This window comes from Mustela erminea, chromosome 9, assembly GCF_009829155.1.
Source record: "Mustela erminea isolate mMusErm1 chromosome 9, mMusErm1.Pri, whole genome shotgun sequence".
Taxonomy (NCBI): Eukaryota; Metazoa; Chordata; class Mammalia; order Carnivora; family Mustelidae; genus Mustela; species Mustela erminea.
Genome location: NC_045622.1, coordinates 24,012,194 through 24,030,292, shown reverse-complemented (window position 1 = coordinate 24,030,292; position 18,099 = coordinate 24,012,194). Strand labels below are relative to the sequence as shown.

Here is an 18,099-nt window from a genome sequence, read left to right as displayed (position 1 = left end):
TCTCCCCACTGAAGTCTCCTAGGTGTTTTAAGACTAGGTGATGAGGTATATAAGCCATATTCATTCTGGATGCCCTTGAGACACCATGAACAACAATGCACATAGGCTAAAACCTTTTCCCCCTTGGGAAGTCAAGGAGTGGACATCACACATTAAGAGAAAACTTAGCAGTGTGGCAGTTCCCGTCCCAGACAGACAAACAGATATATGTTTATATCCCAAATGGAAAAGCCTGGACCTGGGAGTTAACCCAGCAGCTCACATTTCTGCACCAACACCAGCCCTCCTGGGGCCTGATGCCTGGGTACGTCAGAGCCCCTGCTGCTGGTCGGCACAGGGAGAGTTCTCTGATGGCCTGAGTCCGGTCCACGCAGCCGCCTGAGTGTGCACTGATCTCTCCACCCCCACCCCACAGTCCCCCAGTATGGTGTATGCTTCTGCTTTCTGAGAAATGTCTTCTGAAAAGACAAGCTTAAGGTAGCAGCAGAGAGGACAAGTTTCAAAAAAGTGACCGTTAAGGACCAGAAAACCAGTTGATGATCTTCTATGTGGTGGCAGATGGCTTTATGGGCAGAAAAATCACTCTGACTCTGACAAGCTGTCTTTTCACTTTGGTGAGCTGACCCTCCCTGGCTTTATAGAATATTAAGATGACACATCTCACTGTGACTACTTCTCAGAGAAGTCGTCCAAAGGGCTCCAGCTGGAGTCCATCGTTTCCGGCAGTCCAAAGCAAAGAGAGAACAGAGGCTCATTCGGGAAAATCTGGGCACTGCTGGGCATTGTAGATAATTCAGCCTCACATATGTAATGGCCCAAATAGTATCTAGTATCGCCATTATGTGATGCTCAACATGGCTGAATCAGACGCAAAATGGCCTCTCAGTACAGAACTATGAACCTGGAGATTTTTTTTTTTTCTGAAATTTCCTGTTGAAAGGAGAAAGCTTTTTCTGGAAATGACCTTCTCATAGACATCCATGCAGTGTTAACTCAGTTTCTGTGTGAAGCTTTTAAATGGGTTCTAGAAATCTGGCCAACTGACTCAGGAAAGAAAGCTTCTTTCTGCTCTGACGCCCACGTTGGCCGTGTGAAGGCCTCATGTCCCGGTGAACACGCAGCTCTCTACTTTGTCATGACCTCACTGGGGGCCAGCACACAAGCGCCTCTCTCTTGATCCCTTACGACACAGGCCATGCTCTCAATTACTTGATGGAAAAAAGATGAATTTTCCCTGAACCTTCTCATCGAATTTCTGGTTGCTGCTGAAAGAGCTGGCAGCACCTAACCATGTTTATCCTTGGAAAGCCCAGCTTCTGAATGTAGACCTTTCAGCTGAAGAATGGACAAGGCTGCTCATGCTCAGTCAGATCCAGACTGCCTCTCTGGAAAGCGGGAGGATACCTCAGGAGACCCAGAGCCCTGAACTGCCCAAGAGAGGGTCCAGCCCACCCGGAGGAAATTACATCTCCTAGCCGCTCACAGGGAAGAACATAAGGGAGCGGCCATGTTTGTTGTCAGTAGATGTTTGGGCCAGACGAGCCTCCAAAGCCCCTTCTCCCTTTGAGGTCCTGGTCTTCTGGCAGGCCCAGTCTCTGAGGAGAAGGTCCTACTGGCCAACAACCTGACTCACACTGCTTTCCTCTGGGCTTCCCTTTGTGTTGCCTGTGACACTGGCAACCTGTCCAACCCGTGAAAGCTTGCTCTGCTTCCTGAACCTTCCTGGCCCCCACATCGGGCCAGCTTCTTGTCTGCCACCATCTCCTCTACAATGCCTGCCAGTGACTAAGCCAGCTATTTGAACTTCCGGCCTGGCCTCCCACTTCAAAAACATAGCCACCTAACACCTGAGCAGCAGCCATTTGGGGGGGGGGCAGGACACCCCTGGGGGGCACTGTCTTTTCTCTGTGTGAGACCCTGGGCTTTCTCCAGCAGCTACGTCATGGTGGGTAGAGTCACGGAGCTCTGGGTTCAGACCCCAGCTCTGTCATCTACTCTGCTGAGTGATCTTAGCCAAATCACTACTCTGTTAAATCTCAGGTTCTCCTTCTCTATAAGAGCGGAAAACAAATGCTTTAGAGGACAGCCTGGAGGAGTAATTCCACGTGTGATAAGCAGCAACTTCCAAATTTACACTGTAGACCTGTTGTTTATTCTTTCGTCCTGATATCTCTCAACTATTTCTCTTGGTAAGTTGAGATTAAAGAGTTCATTGAGGAGGGCCTTGAAAAGGGAGAGAAGCCACCAAAGGGAAGAAATGGTTCCACTGCTATGCTCCTGAATCAGTGATCTCCCATGGGAATCACGTGTGGCTCACTTTCCACAGGAGAAGTGGGTTGATTGGGCCCTGGTTTGAGAGACCTGGCCCTGGAAGACTTTGGGGGGCAGTGGCCGCAGGCTGCCTTCAGTAGAGTGGGCTCGGGGAGTAAGAGTCCAGCGTCCACCTGACTGCCAGCTCCCCCAGTCCCTACCTAGCTGGCCCCAATGCTCAGAGCTGTGTCCCCTCACCTCATTTCAACTCATGCTATAGGAGCAGGCCAGCCTTCACCTCAGTAGTATCTTATGTTCCAAAGAGCAGCAGAGGATCTTGGCTTCCACTGAGACTCAGGAGGAGGGAAATATCTAGGGAAGGCTTTCCCTAAACTTGGAACTCACAGAAAAAAAAAACATCCTGGATCAGATTTCCTTTGCTCAAGGATCTTGTCCTGGAATCCAAACAGCCCCTCAGCCTCAGCACCAGCCCCGCTGTGTGGAGTATAATGGAGGTACTGTTTAAGATTATTATATGTGCGAAGCGGGGGAAAAAGGCATATGAGAAAAATGCTTGAAAAAAGTGGATGGTTTTTAAATATGAAAAGTTTGGAAGGGTGAGTGGCCCATTCGCCAGGCACAACCTTGCCACAGTCACGCAAGTCTCCCCACTGAGCCCGGACCCTTCCTTCACTTTGTGTCTCCCAGGAGCTCTGTGTCTGAACGACACCGAAGTCTAAATGACCTATTTATTTTGATAAGGCCTCAAAGTGGGATTTGGGGGTCAGCCTTATGTGGAAAAGCAATTCATACTGACTAGATTAATTGGGTGTTTGCCCAAATTCCCCTCCGCATTGGGCCATGCAGACACAGCTAAAGTGCAGGCTTTTTGGTCAAATCCGCCTCAGGTTTAAAAGGATTCCAAGTAGGGAAAAGAAACTCGAAAGTTCACCTAAGTAACAGGGCTTGAGGAGAAAGGAGAGGTGGTCTTGTGTTCGACCCCCTCTGCTCCCCAATCTGAACGGCCACCCCCAACACCTTCACAGTGAGGTTGTCCTCACTTGTTCTGGCCACAAGGGGTATGATCTTGTGTCTGCTCCACAAATCAGCTTTTGCACCCTCTTCTTTTCAAGGTCTGCAGGTTAAGGCTCCCTGGTGATAGTCTGATGTTTATTGCCCTGCCCTGTTCTTCTTCTTGTGTAGTTCTCTGTGCACATATCTTGCTTGCTTGATGATGATCTTTTGAAAGACAGGGACTGTGGTGTCTTAATCACCTTTCTTTCCCTCGCCAACTCAAGATTCTTTCCCTCCCCAACACTAGCTTATTGGACTTAATCAATATCTCTGATCCCATGGTACATTCATTCAGCCACATTTTATTGAACGTCTACTATCAATCCAGATACCGTTCTATGCGCTGGGAACACAATGATGGCTAGACGAACATTCCTGCTCTGTGGGACTTACATTCAAAACAAACAGTAAACCACATTGTATATGAGAAGGTGGTGAGAACCATGGGAAAAGAGAAGACACTGAAAGCATGGCAGGCAGTACTGGGATGGGGAGGGCCTCACCAAAAATATCTAATTGGAGCACAGACTTGACCAGTCTAATGGTGTGAGAACAGATCTCTCCCTAGCACCACATTTTCTCAAGAGGAATGACCGCCGGCTCACCCTACATGATCTGAAAGTCCTCCTGGAAAGTTGATGCCCTTTTATTAACTCTTTCTTTAGTGAGAATTACTTGAAGTTGGAAGACAACAAAATAAGTGAAAAAAACCCGACAGTATCTTTTTGGCTTTTTAGGGTGAGGACAGTAGAGGTTTGATGAGTCTGGTCTAGTAAAGGGTTCCCCAGTTCATGCAGACTTAGAATCATGCTAACTGGCAACCCAGAGGTCTTCCCCTCACACTGATTTAGGGTTACCATTCAGATCAAGAAACTTAAAATCACAACACTGCCCTATGATCTGCCTGTTGAGCTGCATCAGAAATGCAGGAAAGGGCAATTCTCTGGGGTCAGCATGGGAAGAATGGACAGGTCAGGTCATCACGAAGGAATACTCCATCTTTGTGGCCTGGTAGGTAAGCATGAAATGCTTCCATTCCTGAGTCCTGCATCCACATGACAAAAACACAGCAGTTTTAAAGAAAAAGAACCACCAATTCTTGGTAGGTGGAATGCGATCTCACTTATATAACAGAATCAGAGGCTCTTTTTCAGACTGGAAGAGACCTCAGACATTATCTAAACCAGACATGCAAATTAGCACAGGCCTGGAGGCCCAGAGCCTGAGAGAAAGCATATGTGGCCATATAAGAATTTTAATAGAAATTGAAAGTATGACTCATAGCATAAAAACTGCCATTCTCTAAACTCCTCTAGGATATTGGGCAGGGCTGATAATTATTTTATAGGCAGGCCAAAGACTTTTTAAGCTCAGAGGTTTTTCAAAATTACACCAAGAATAATTTCCATCTCTTTGGAAGAGTGATACCCAGATCTTACCAAGCATAATATGGTTGTTTGTGGTGTTCGTAAGGATGCCTAAAGATTTTCATTAGAAGGAATTCCATAATTTCTCTTTAATCTCTTCCAAGCAGGGAAACAGCTCATTGCAACAGGAAGAATTCAGGATTGGGGTTCAGAACTTGATTTGCTTCCCATCTCTGCTGGTTACCAGCGGCATGAATTAAGGCAAGTGACTTAATCTGTCTGAATCTCAGTTAATCTATCTGGAAAAGGTAGGTACCTGGGTGGGGGAAGGGATGATTCTTCTAAACTTAAGAGTTTGGAAAACCAAATGACTCCTTTAATGCCCACAGGGTTCTACTGAAGAGAAATGAGATCATGTATGTGAAAATGCTTCATATACTCCAAAGTGTCCTATAGAATTATAGCTGCTCCCTTGTTCGAGTTTAATTCATTGGAAATAGGAAGTTAATCTTTCTTGTGTCCACCAGAGCCAATTTCTTTTGGTTCTTTCTTTTAGTGAAGCAGAAGGATTGGGGAAATATTTAATTAAAGTGTCAAAGACTACAGTTTTTTTCCCCCAGTGAATCCATCAACCATCAGTGATTATTCACGGAACATCTACAGAGCTGGGGAAAAAAGGACGCAGGATGAAACTCACAATTAAAGACTATAAGGTAACCTTGTAATTAGGTCATTAGGTTCATAGATAGCTTGTGAATGTGGTGGGGCTTTGAGAAGAGATTGTAGTCTTTGCGAGTAATGAAGAAATATCTTAAAGGCGGGACTTGAATTGGTTTTTTAAAGGTATGTTAAATTCTGTTAGACAAAGTAATAATCCCACTTAATTACCACTTTTTCTTTAGATTGTGGCTTACACGAGAATTTGAATTTTATCAAAGAGGCATGTTTAAACTTTTTCTTGATCCTCCCAGGTGGGAGCTCACAGATCCCTGAGATGAGAGAGTAAAAGCCCACATGAGTCCTGGTTAGTGTTTTTAACTACAGTATTTCTTCCTCAAAGACTTGATGTTCTTCAAAAGGATAACTCATGAGAAATAAGTCCTTTATTTTCTTAGATAGGGGCTTCTCTAAAAAGAGTAAGTTGTTAACATTTATAAAAAGAACCACAAAACTTTGGTTAAAGTTTTTATATTAAAATAACAAATGATACTATCAATGCCTTGGTTTTTCACCAAACCTCTACACCTTTATCTGAAAGGAGAGAAGCTTCTCTCTCTTTCTCCAGATAGAGCGATAAATAGATTAGATAGATAGATAGATAGATGATAGAATCTGGTTTATAAATATGAGACTAAGCAAGCTTCTTTCAAATACTTTCCAGTATTTGGAAATACTGGAAATACCACCCCCTCAAACAGCCTCCCTGTATGATTTCTCTATCAGTATATTTTGCAAAACAAATGCATTTAGAACATTGTGTGTTGAGGTGGCCACCAACAGAACCCCTGGAGCCCTTGTGGACCTAGGATTTTCTTTCCCAAGTACTTTGGGACCTCACTACTCAAAACAGCCAAAGAGGTCACTTCTAGCTTCTATTACAAACCAAGACCACATGGCAATAGAAATGGAGTTATATCAACCCAGGCCAATTTCACTTTGAGTCTTAGCTCTGTTATCTGGAATGGGATGAAATGTCTGAGTCAAAGGGAAATTTGGTAGAGATGAGAGGCCTGAAATAGTAATAGTCAAGAATCTGGAGATGAATTGGAAATTCAAAACTCAAATGGCCCACTTAGTAAATGTGAAATGCTACGGGGAAACTAGCATTAACAGTTGTGAGAGCTGCACCCCACCCCTCCACCCAGCTCTGTCATGAGAGGGCCCTCCCTGCTGGGCGGGCTGGATCGGTGTCTGGCTGAAGGATTGGAAGTGTACCCTCTAGGTCAAGTGGCCTCCAAATACCTTTCCCACAGCCTTACCCCATCCCCCACCCCCCACCTCCTAGGCTTACTTAAAGCCATTTTTCTCCTATTAAAATGCAGCAGAACTCATCCATTCATTGTCATCATCATTAATGTTGCAGGACAAGCTGGTGCCTAGCGGGTTCTGGATTTCTCCAGGAGCACTTCAGAGCAGGTTCAATAAACATAAAGACATAAAAATTAAGTTTTCAAAACAGAATAGCATAGGGGAAGGGAAGGAAAGATAAAAGAAGATGAAATCACAGAGGGAGACAAACCATAAGAGACTCTTAACCATTGGACACAAACTGAGGATTGCTGGTGGGGAGGAGGGTGGGGGAGGGGAGTGGGGGAGGGGGCAACTGGGGGATGGGTATAAAGGAGGGCGCGTGATGTCGGGGGCACTGGGTGTCACATGCAACTGATGAATCACTGAACTCTGCCTCCGAAACTAATAATACACTTCGTGCTAATAACTGAATTTAAATTTTAAAAAAGATAAATTTAAAAAAATTAAGTTTACTGCAAACCTCATTGATTGACAGAGTGTTACTCAGTATAACTCCCTTTTCTAAATCTCTTCTTTTTTCCCTTTATTCTTTTAAGTGTTTTATGGAACACAGAAGAACGGGTAATGTCATGTAAACGATAAGGCACGATAATGAAGAAGTCGACCGTGAAACCACCTCACATGCTTCTGGAAACATCTACAACGCTGTACAACATGTACAAACATGTACAACGCTGAGTACATCCAGTCAGGTCCCTAATTTTTTCGGACCTTAGCCGAAATGGTGAGTCTCCTCACATCCTCTCAGCAACTAAGTGACATCAGTTGCCTGGAAGAAGTGGGCCCTTCCGTGGGGTCATGCATGGACTAGAGGAAGCAACTGTGGACATTTGTCCCCGCCGGGTGGGCTCCCTACCAGCTTTGTGATGTGGGGCTAGCTTCTCTGTGTCCCAGTTTTCTCAGATGTGAGGTGAGAAATAACAACAGTGCCAACTAAATAAGGTTACTATGAGGTCTAAATGGGAAGCAAATAGAAAGTTCTTGGCGTGTTTCAGCTCTCAGGAAGGAACGGAAGGTTGAAGTGAGCAAGGGGCGCATTTCCCCTGCGATACGACCTTTCCTTGGCTTGGCGCTCCTCTGCTCTCTTTGCAAGGGAACATATAACCAGAGGGCCCAGCTCTGAAGAGCCCCAAGGGGAGTTTGAGTTGATAAAAAATGGGCCAAAAGGATGAAGGGGAGCTATCATCTCCTGACTGAACTCTGGTTCTGGTAAGTTCTTCCCTCTCCTCACAGCTTCTGAGGATTCACCTTGGGGTCAAGCACAGGGAAAATGGGAAGCATGGTAGAAAGAAAAGGCAAGTTCCACACCCCCTCTGCAGCAGATGAAGCCAAAATATCACTCTCATATTGGGAAACACCACAAACCGTTAGCTGAATGGTAAGCTCTTGGAGAATAATTTGAGGCACTTTGCCTATAATTCTCACCCATCGACCCAGTGGCCTTGTCGGAGATGCAGTCCCCACCTCCGAGATGTTCCAAGTCTTTTAAGAGAAAAGACTACTATGACAAAATCTTTTGAGGGCTAAATTGGGAAAACAGTGGGTCCAAGCAAAGCACTGTGGGAATAGGGGGATGACCATACTGAGGAGACGTCGTCTGACCCAGGCCTCAAGGGGCGAGGCACATTTCTTCATTAAATATTCAAATACAGCATGGCGGGTGTGGGGTTCTGGGAAGATTTCAGAATGTGACTTTCTAGGACACAGGCTGCACTGGGGGTGAGACAGGGGAGAAAAGGTGTATGCCACTGGGCAAGGCTGTCACATCCCTGCACCAGAAGCAGTAGACTGTTCTGGAACTTGTGTCTGTGGATCCTGCCTAGTGGAAGCTGGACAACCTAAACACACACACACACACACACACACACACACACACACATGTAAAGGCTGACTTTTGCCTCATAATTCCACTGTGCTGTGGTGGCAAAGTCGTCAACTGATCAGAGTAAGTGGGGGAGACAAGACTGAGAAGCACCTGTGTGAAACTCTAGACAGTCACCCTAGTCATGTGTGTCTGCCCCAGGAACCCTGGGGGGGCTCATGGTTGACACCATGCACCTCTGAACTCTCTCCTGCAGGGAGATGTCTGGTGGTCGCTTTCTTTAAAATAATCAATCAAACAAACAAACACAGACACTGAGGAGAATGATCATGGGAAGATATCTTTGCTTGACTACATTTAAAAAAAATATCCTCAAAGGAATAAAACATATACAATTTGAATTATCCCTGAGACAGAGAAACTCCTGCAAATAAGGGAATGCAGTCCTTAACTATAACTAAAGGACAAAAAAAATGTCCTAACAAAATTCCCCTGTACCTTCCTCCCACAAAGCAAGGACACAATACCGAAAGTCGTTGGCCTCGTTATTCTGGAACAAATTTACACGTGTCTTAGGAAACGGGTTAAGTGTTTCCAATAATTTAGAGAAAGCATGTCCTAGTCGCTGTGTGTAACCCACACATGTGTGATAACAGTACACGGAGCACACCCACGGAAAAAAATAACAGTGCTTTTACTTAAGAGAAAGGAAGGATAATGGTTACTTAGAAACTGTCCCAGACAAGCTGTCAAATTGAATTCAGAGAGCTGGAGTCTGACTCCGGGACAGGGCTGGCTGGCTAAATTCCCTTGGGATTGGGGTTTCCTGCCTGCTACAGTTTGGAGACAACCATTCTTTGTTTCCCAGCTCGCTCGCTCGCTCGCTCTTTCAATCTCTCTCTGCTGAACACACACACACACACATACATACACACACAAAAACATGCAGCTCTCCAAAGAGGGTCAGATCGAAAGCAGACAAAACATTAACTCTGGAATTTCAAAGAAAAACAGTTTAAAAAAAATAATAAAATGGAGAGAGCGAGCTACTGTCTATTCTAGAATCATAAATCTTGCCTTTGGACCACAGAAACAGCTCGCTCTCTCTCTCTCGCTCTCTCTCTCTCTCTCACACACACACACACACACACACACACACATTTCAGCAATCACCCCGGCTTTGCTAAAAATGGATTAGGGGTATTTCATCATAAAGAAAAAACACAGAATGACAAAGTTCTTAACAGGTCCTCCTGTGAGGCCTTAATACCCTCAAATTTTTAAGTGTATGTTAGTCGACACAGACAGAGCCTGAGGAACCATATAACCTGCTACATAAGAGAGGTCTTTACTCCCTAAAAATAACAGGAGATTACCTCACAGTATTACAGGCCTTTTCCTATGGGTACACATGTTCCAGACCTATCCCCCATGTGCTACCCTGTACGGGGCCTGCCCATACCAAACACCACGCTCATCCTACCCTCCTATAAAGACCCCACTCAGGATGCTGCCCAAAGACCCCCGTCCCCCAAATGCTGAACTCAAACCCATGTCACCCTCACACACTATGCATTGCCTTAGGAATACATATTCTGAACCCATCTCTGCTCTTTTCCCCATCAAAACAAAGTTTCTTGAGGCAACTTTGAAATTATGGAAAATTCTGGAGGTATAGAAAAGCAGAGTGAAAAGTCTACAGAACGCCGGAGGGCCCTTTATCCTGCTTTAACAAGCATGGACTCATGGTCAATCTCATTCCTGCTCCACTCCCACCTACTATCCCTCCCCAGCCTCCATTAATTTGAAGCAAATTCCGGGCTCTAGGTTCCTTCGTGGAGCTTCCTGGCCCACAGGGAGACACCCCACTGGACTCCGTCTTTCAGTTTCATGTAAGCCACCAAGAGGCCACACAGGGCTTCCCACCCCCCATAACCCTGTCATATGTTGAGGCCTTGGTGCTTCCCCAAGCCATGCTCATATCTCCCAGAGAAGCTCACCTGGGCCCCGACCCCCAGTCCCAGCCTGAACCCCTCTGGCCCCTGGCACTGCTGTCCCCACACGTACACAACAGAGCCAGTGGCACTGACCAGCATCTTAGGGGTCGACTCTCTTCCCCTTGTCTCCATATCTACTCCCAGGACTGCCATGATGCATATCTCTAGAGGACTCCCATCTTTTGCTCCAACCTCTAAAACTCCATCATAAAGGACACCCCCAATAGGATGTAAATACCGGGGGAATGGCAAGATTTAGCGTTATATACTCATCCATACTCCAATATACAGTATTTAAGGACTTACTGGCCTTATCTGTAGTATCTCTGATTCTTAGCCCCTTGATGGTAGGTACTGGTTGGACACCATATTTCTGGGGCTCAGCCTCGTGTCCCAAACATGATAGGTTCTTAAGAAATGAAGACGTGACCGAATAGGGTAGAGGAAGGCACGAATCACAGAATTTTGGTCCATTCTTAAGGTCCTGAGTGACTTCAAACTCTGCCACTTGCCACTCCCTCCCTGTGTGGTCTTGGCTGGACCCAGTCTTCTCTGGCCTCACATCTCTTCTGTCCCATGAAAGTGGGGCGACAGTGGGGGATGGTGGTGCAGGGTACACAGTGTTAGCATTGAACTATTTTTCATCTCTCCATTATTCTCAGAGAACTTCTTGGAAGTAGCATGTATTTTTCTAGTTGATTATATGCAATTTCATTTTATTCTTTAAGAGGTCCACGTGCATCTCCTTAATAAGATTTTAAGCAGCTTGGCTGTCTCACTGATGGTATCACCATGCCATATGATATGGTGCTTCTCAGCCTTTGGCACAGTGTCAGCAAACGGTCAACCCTCAAAACTATTCTAATTCTTTTGCAATAATAATACTAATTACTATAATTCATGGAGCACTTATTGGTATGTCAGATACCATGGTAAGGGGTTGGTGAGTACTGTCCCAGCCCTGATGGGGTACTAAAATGGTCCTCACTTTTATACACGGGGAAACTAATGCATCAAAAGTAAGTGACTTATCCAGGGTCATACACCTAAGTATATGTATAAGTATGTATAAGTATGTATGTATACTGTATAAGTATGTGTGTGTAAGTATGTATGTATAAGTATAAGTATAAGGATATAAGTAAGTGACTTATACATGGGGAAATTAACGCATCAAAAGTAAGTGACTTATCCAGGGTCTGAGTCCAGAGCTTGAGTTTCTAATCAAGATGTGATAATGTTAAAATAAGAGATGAATACTTGCCTTGGGTAAATTCGGAGCACGAATCAAATAATTTAATTAGTTTAAATTTAAAATACCGTTAGATTCTTGAACTAAATAATGCCGAGAGGATGATATGAGAACCAGCGTGGTGGGAGGAAAGAACCCAGAGACCTAGGTGTGAGCCCCGCTCTGTCCTGGGACCTGGGGGATGTCCCAGGAAGCCTGTAATTTCTCTGGGCCTTGTTTTCATTATCTACAGAATGGGAATAATAATAATACCAGCCCTGCTGCCTCCTGGTGAAGTTGTGAGGCGCATATGACATAATGTGTGTGCAAATGCTGGGTCAACAATGAAGGGCTACAGAAAGGGGCAGTTGCTGTGTGTGTGTTGGGGTGGGGGGCTGGGGACTGCCATCTGGAAATCTCCTTGACAGAAGCCGGGCTCTTGTTAGGGTGATCTTCAGTGCCAGTTAGGCGTTTCTCGACAAAAGATGGGGAAAGGTAGTTGCTTCCTCCCTCCCTCCCGTACTTAGCAAGCAGACAGACTTTTTCTCCATTAGACATGGCAACTGCTGGAGAGGGTTCCCCGTGCACAGGTTTTGCATTCAGCAGCAGGTTCGGAAAGCCTTCCTGACTGGGACAAGCAGCTCAGTGCTGCACGGGCCCCTGGCAGGTTTATGAGTTCTAGGAGTTCATAAGCAAGGAGCTCAATATCCTCTGACGTTTGGAGAGTCCAAGGTATTTAAACAGATCCAGCGTGAGGAGCTAAGGAAACGAAGGTTAGGCATGCAAAGCAGCTCCCAAGCTGAGATGGGAACATTATTGCACGCTGATTTTCCAGCGGAGAGCACTGGGAGGCCCTAGGGTGTACCCCAAAATCAAGGTGGTGCTCTAACCTACACCCCCAAACACACTCCAACCTCAGCGTGGAGGTCAGGGAGAACAAGTTTGGAGAGTCAGTGGTCCTGTTTCCAGGACTCATCATATGGACTTGGAAAGGCCACTCACCTTCCAGACTCTCATTGTCTTCGCTAGAAAATCGAGGTTCCAGGGCTCCTGGGGGTGGCGCAGCTGGTTGGGCGTCTGACTCTTGATTTTGGTTCAGGTCAGGATCGCAGGGTCATAGGACTGAGCCTGGAGTCAGGCTCTGGGTGGGACTTGGAGCCTGGCTGGGATTCTTTCTCTCTCCCTCTGCCCCTCCCAAAATAAATACCACATCTACTATTTAGATACATATAATGAGAGCGTATAAGTGAGGGATTTCTGAGATGTGAAGAGAGGTGCTAACGCAAACTTGTCAAAATCAACGATAATTATAAGATCATCAATGATGATGGAAAGAACAAGTCATGATCACGTGGTCTCTCCACTCAACCCGGACCTTCATTAGTGAACCAACAAGTCCTGTTCCTCCTCCACTAGGGGTCAGGAAAAGTCAAGATCAACCACCCAGTGTATCTCTAAGAAAACCTGGGGGTGCTCTGAGCTGGGTCTCCTTTTCCTCTCTCGAGTTTGTGTCTGCACTGCAGCAGAGGGCTTCTCGATTTTAGCTGCAGGTTATGACAGTAATCTGGAGAGCTTCAAAAAAAATTCCCAATGTCTACATGTAATTCCTAGCCATTCTGAACTAATGGGTCCTGTCTGAGGCCTGGGCATCTGTGTTTAAAAAAATTTTTTTTAAGATTTTCTTTATTTGACACAGAGAGAGAGAGAGCACAAGCAGGGGGAGAGGGAGAAACAGACTCCCTGCTGAGCAGAGAGCTCGATACGGGGCTCGATTCTAGGACCCTGAGATCATAACCTGAGCTGAAGGCAGACATCTAACCAACTGAGCCACCCAGGTGCCCCTTAAATTTTTTAAAAATTTAAATGCTTCATTTTTCTTGTTATTGTGATAAAACATCTCTAACAGAACTGAGCATTCTGACTATTTCTTAGTGTGCATTTTAGTGGCATTAAGGACGTTCACTGGGTAACCCCCACCATCAGAACTTATTCATCTTTCCAAACTGAAACTGCATCCATTCAATGACAGCTGCCCCTCTGTCCCTGCTCCCAGGCCCAGTAACCACCATTCCATGCTCCATCTCAAAGGATCTGCCCATTTGAGATGCCTTGTGGGAGCGGAGCCATACAGTGTTTGTTCTAGGGCACCAGTAGTCTCTGCGTGGTTCAGACCAGAACGTAGTGCCAAGCAGGGGATGTGTATGAATTCATCCTTGGGAACGGAGAACGGTACAGGGCATGGATGGAGAGGAGAGTGGAAAAATTGTGAGGTCAGGGCCAAACAATGGGAAACATGTCAAATCTCTGCCGAGACAATCTTTAGGCCAGATATTGTCTGCATGGCCCTCCAGCGAAAAGGGTTGAGCTGTAGGTGTCAGGGAGACCATCGGAAGCCAGGAAATTGGAAACCCTACAACCTGGGTTTGAGTCTTTGCTACACTGTTGTCTAGCTGCGTGCTCTTCAGTGAACGGCTTAATATTGCTGAATCTCACTTTATCTGCAAACTGGAGAGGGTCTTAGCTACCTCTCAGGGACTCTGCCAGGTCAGAAGAAGAGACAGAGCACGTAAGAAGGTCTCTGGTATTGCAAAATCCTATGTAGACCACAGCTGTGGCTCCTTTTATAAATGGGTAACTGTTGCTTCCATCCTACTGTACTTTTTAAAGTGCATTAGCCTTGATAAGTAAAGGTCAAGAGAGCACCACTGTTTTAACTGGGGCCAATGTGTGACTATTGAATACTTGATTTAAAGGGGCTTATGGACTGTTATAAATTAATTTCTAAAATCAAGTCTTACTTCCTGGGCACAAATAACCCTTTGAGAAGGCAATCATTTTCAAGAGACAAGCTGAAAGGGTGATTATGCCATTTTAAAGCCAAAAGGTTCTAATTTGATAAGTGAATTGAAGAAGCACTAAGAGACATCATCTCCTCAACTTCTTTCCTTTGTGCTTGATGCCAGCACCTGCCTTTTGTGACGCACAACACACAAACGCACAACACACAAACACACACATACACACAGAGCTCTGGGCTCCTGTCCCCTGGGTTTGTTTGGGGGCTATGCGTGTGTGTCTTATTCAAACAAGATGGAGCCAAGGTTAAAGTGGGTTTTCTCATTATTTTTCCAATTCATATTTTAAGTCATGAAGCTAGCTATTAGAGAAAAAGCATGCACATGTGAGAGAGAAAGAGAAGGGGGGGTGGGGATCTGGGGAGCAGGGTGAAAGGGAAGGAGAGAAGCCTGGTTAGCTTTGTCTTGCTAATGCACTTTGTTTTGTGGATGATAGGCCTTTCAGACAGATTCGGACCACCTCACGAGGCAGGGAGGCAACACAGAAGCAAGACAGCTTGAGTGGAAAGCTTTACTGGGGACAAAAGATGCACCTGCAAAGCACAGACTTAATGGTCTCTAGAGGCCAGAACCGATGTTGGGAGATAAATGCCCGGCACCACCTGAATGAGGTCCTGGCAGTGTGCGTTTGCCTGGATACTACAGTTCATTTATTTCTGAGGGTGCTTGCCCAGCAAGAGCGAGCTATTCCTGCAATCAGCCTGAATAAGCCCGGTGGCATTACAAACGCTCAGCCGCCCGTACACAAAAGGGCCAAGGGAAGCAAAGGGAGTGGTAGGTGCAAGCGAGAGGCTGAAAGCTTAAGACCCCTGGAGGAGTAATGAGTTGCTTATCAACGCAGTTCAATTCAGTCCTGCTTCTAATTGAAAATCTGTATTTTAAGCCCAATACCAGATATTCTCTCATTGGCTCTGTCCCCGAGCCCTCACTGGTTGCCAGCAGGCGTTAGCTTGTAGAACTAAAGGAACTTTGAAGGATCCCCCTTCCTTCTCCCTTCCTCCCCTTCCCTCCCTCCAGTCCTTCCTTTCCTCTCGCCCCCATCCTTCCAAGAACTGGAGGCCTGTCTGCAAATGAAATGAACTTAAGTACACCAGATCCAAACAGAGGGGCCCTGAATGAAGGCAGAGCTCTCAGCTATGGCTCTAGGACCTCTCTTTAGAAGCCAAGAGCCCAGGAGTCAGGGCTTGATTCTCCCTGATTTAGTTCAGTCCTTCTATTCGACAGGAAACAAAGATTTAGGGGATGAAGCGATTTCCCCAAATGAACCCCAAATGTGCCTGGACCTCCAGTCTAATATCTGTCGCTACAATACCTTCCCTCCATAGTAGATGTCTGCAACACAACGTTAAACAGGTCGGCAAGTAAAATGAGGTTCAGACTATAGAATGAGTCAATTCAACTTTAGTTTTTCATGGCAAAATCCAAAAAATCTGATTTGGAAAGGAAAACGGTAACATAAAAAGGACTGACCCTGGGATGGACAGGGGGCGGGGAAGAGGAAGCAAAGGAAACCACAAAAGTTTAAAAGCAGATTCCACCGTGTCGTATATTCCTCCCCCACATTTTCTGGTCATGATCTGATTAGAAACTGCTAACAGCAAACACAAAGTCCTATGTGATCACAGTGTGGTTGTAACCCATGAGCATTCTCAATCAGATGGTCTCTAAGCCTCTTCCCTTAGAAGAGCTTTAAGTTTTTCCAGAAGGTTATGCTGTGCTCTTAGCCCAGGGCACCTGTATGGAGAACTTCTGCCCCCATTCATTCTGTATGAGAGCAAATGGACATTAAAGAAAAAATGGTGAAGTAGTAAAGGAAGCCAAGGAAGGAAGATCGCATGCCTGCTGTACTCCAGGTTCGTTCTTTAAGCCTCCATTCAAATGCCCTTCTCCATGAGACATATATATTTAAAATATATATATATATATATATATATATATACACACACTATATAGTATATATTGTATATATATATTTATAATACATTAAAAAATATATATATATATTTTGGTCTTGGGCAGACTTTTTTTCACGTAATATTTCTTCCTCCCTTAAACCAGGTACCATATTATTTATTCACTTGTTTAAATGTTTGGACTCTAACACAATATCTGGAGCAGGAAATCCCCACAATGTTCCATAAATAAGATGCTGAGAAAAGCCATTATAATCAAATCCTCACTAGCAGAAAATCACTTGTTGAAGTTGTTTTCTGTCCCTCTCAAGCAAAGCCAACCAACTAGACCAAATCCCCAAATTACCACTTTAAAAATGAATTGGCATTGCTAAAATTTGTGAAGGGGGGGGGAACCCCTTAAAATGTGGCATTGCAAGAATCCCTAAAAAAAAAACAAACAGAAAAAAACCCCTTCATTTCATTATCTTCAATGGAGGAAAGCCCTGACTTCTCGTTCTGAAAGGGAGTGCTGCTCTGAGAGGAACCCCTTTTTTAATTCCATGGTGTCACAACTTGAAGTCCTATCTTTGATATTATTATAAGATATTTTAAAACCTTGCCCTGTTTTTACCGCTCTTTGGCTTCTTGCCTTGTATGCTAGAAAAAACAAGAGACTTGGTATTTGAAAATGAGCAAAGGGAAACCTCAATAAAATGAGTTGAGAGGCCAGAAAGGGGAGCCTGGGTGGGGGGCACTACCACTCACTTGTCAGTTGCAGGAAGAGCTGTCAATTACAGACTTCAACAGAGGAGTCAATGACCTACCACAGCAGAAGAATCTCCAGCAGGAAAGAATCATCAATTACAGGCCCCAAGGGGGAAAGATTTACCTTGCATCTCTCCTGTAAGAAATCCGCTACCCCTGCATCCCAGCCATTATCCAGAGCTCTTACTTTCTCCAATGGACTTCCATTCAAAACGTGTCCTCCCAGCTTCCTCCACTTTCTCCATAAAATAACGCTTCTCTCCTTTGTCTGCTGGGCTTACCTAGGGTTTTGCCATAACTTGTTTATCCAGAATTCCTATTCTTTGCTATTCCCAAATAAACCCAATTTTTTTTTTTTCTGGTAAAATAACCACCAGTTCTATCTTTAAGGTTAAGGGTGCACAGATTTGGGGCTGCCCACACGAGGACTTAACAGCACGGAATGGTGCCAAGCCTGGTTCTGAGAAAATCCACGAGAGAACTGACTCACCTTCTTTGACACTCAGTCGCGAGGATTGGTCTGTGTGGGAGGTTGTGTTATAGGCCAACAGTGAACCTGCAAGGCAAAGCAGAAGATGGTTGTAACAAGACGTTCTTCTGAGATCAAGAGTAGAAGGTGGGATGAGAAGGGATCGGGGAGGGGAATGGATAGGGCTAGGGAAGAGGGACAGATGGCTCCTTGAGAGAGTTATTGGAATCTGTTTTGGGGGAAATGTACTGGATTCCTGGAGTTCCCATTAGAGTAAGTTAGGACAGAACACTTCCGGGTGGGACTCGCAAAGCCCTCCCCAGGAGTCACGTTTATGATCCCA

At 45.2% G+C, this 18,099-nt stretch overlaps 1 protein-coding gene across 5 annotated transcripts in view; it reads right to left on the bottom strand.

The window, feature by feature from the left end:
- FLI1 (Fli-1 proto-oncogene, ETS transcription factor) overlaps positions 1 to 18,099 on the bottom strand; it is a 122,508-nt gene that overhangs the window by 11,269 nt on the left and 93,140 nt on the right. For all 5 annotated transcript variants that reach the window (XM_032359182.1, XM_032359187.1, XM_032359183.1 and 2 more), the window contains one exon: positions 17,778 to 17,843. In XM_032359182.1, coding sequence (XP_032215073.1) covers positions 17,778 to 17,843 — 66 coding nt within the window. The remainder of the gene's footprint in view (positions 1 to 17,777; positions 17,844 to 18,099) is intronic.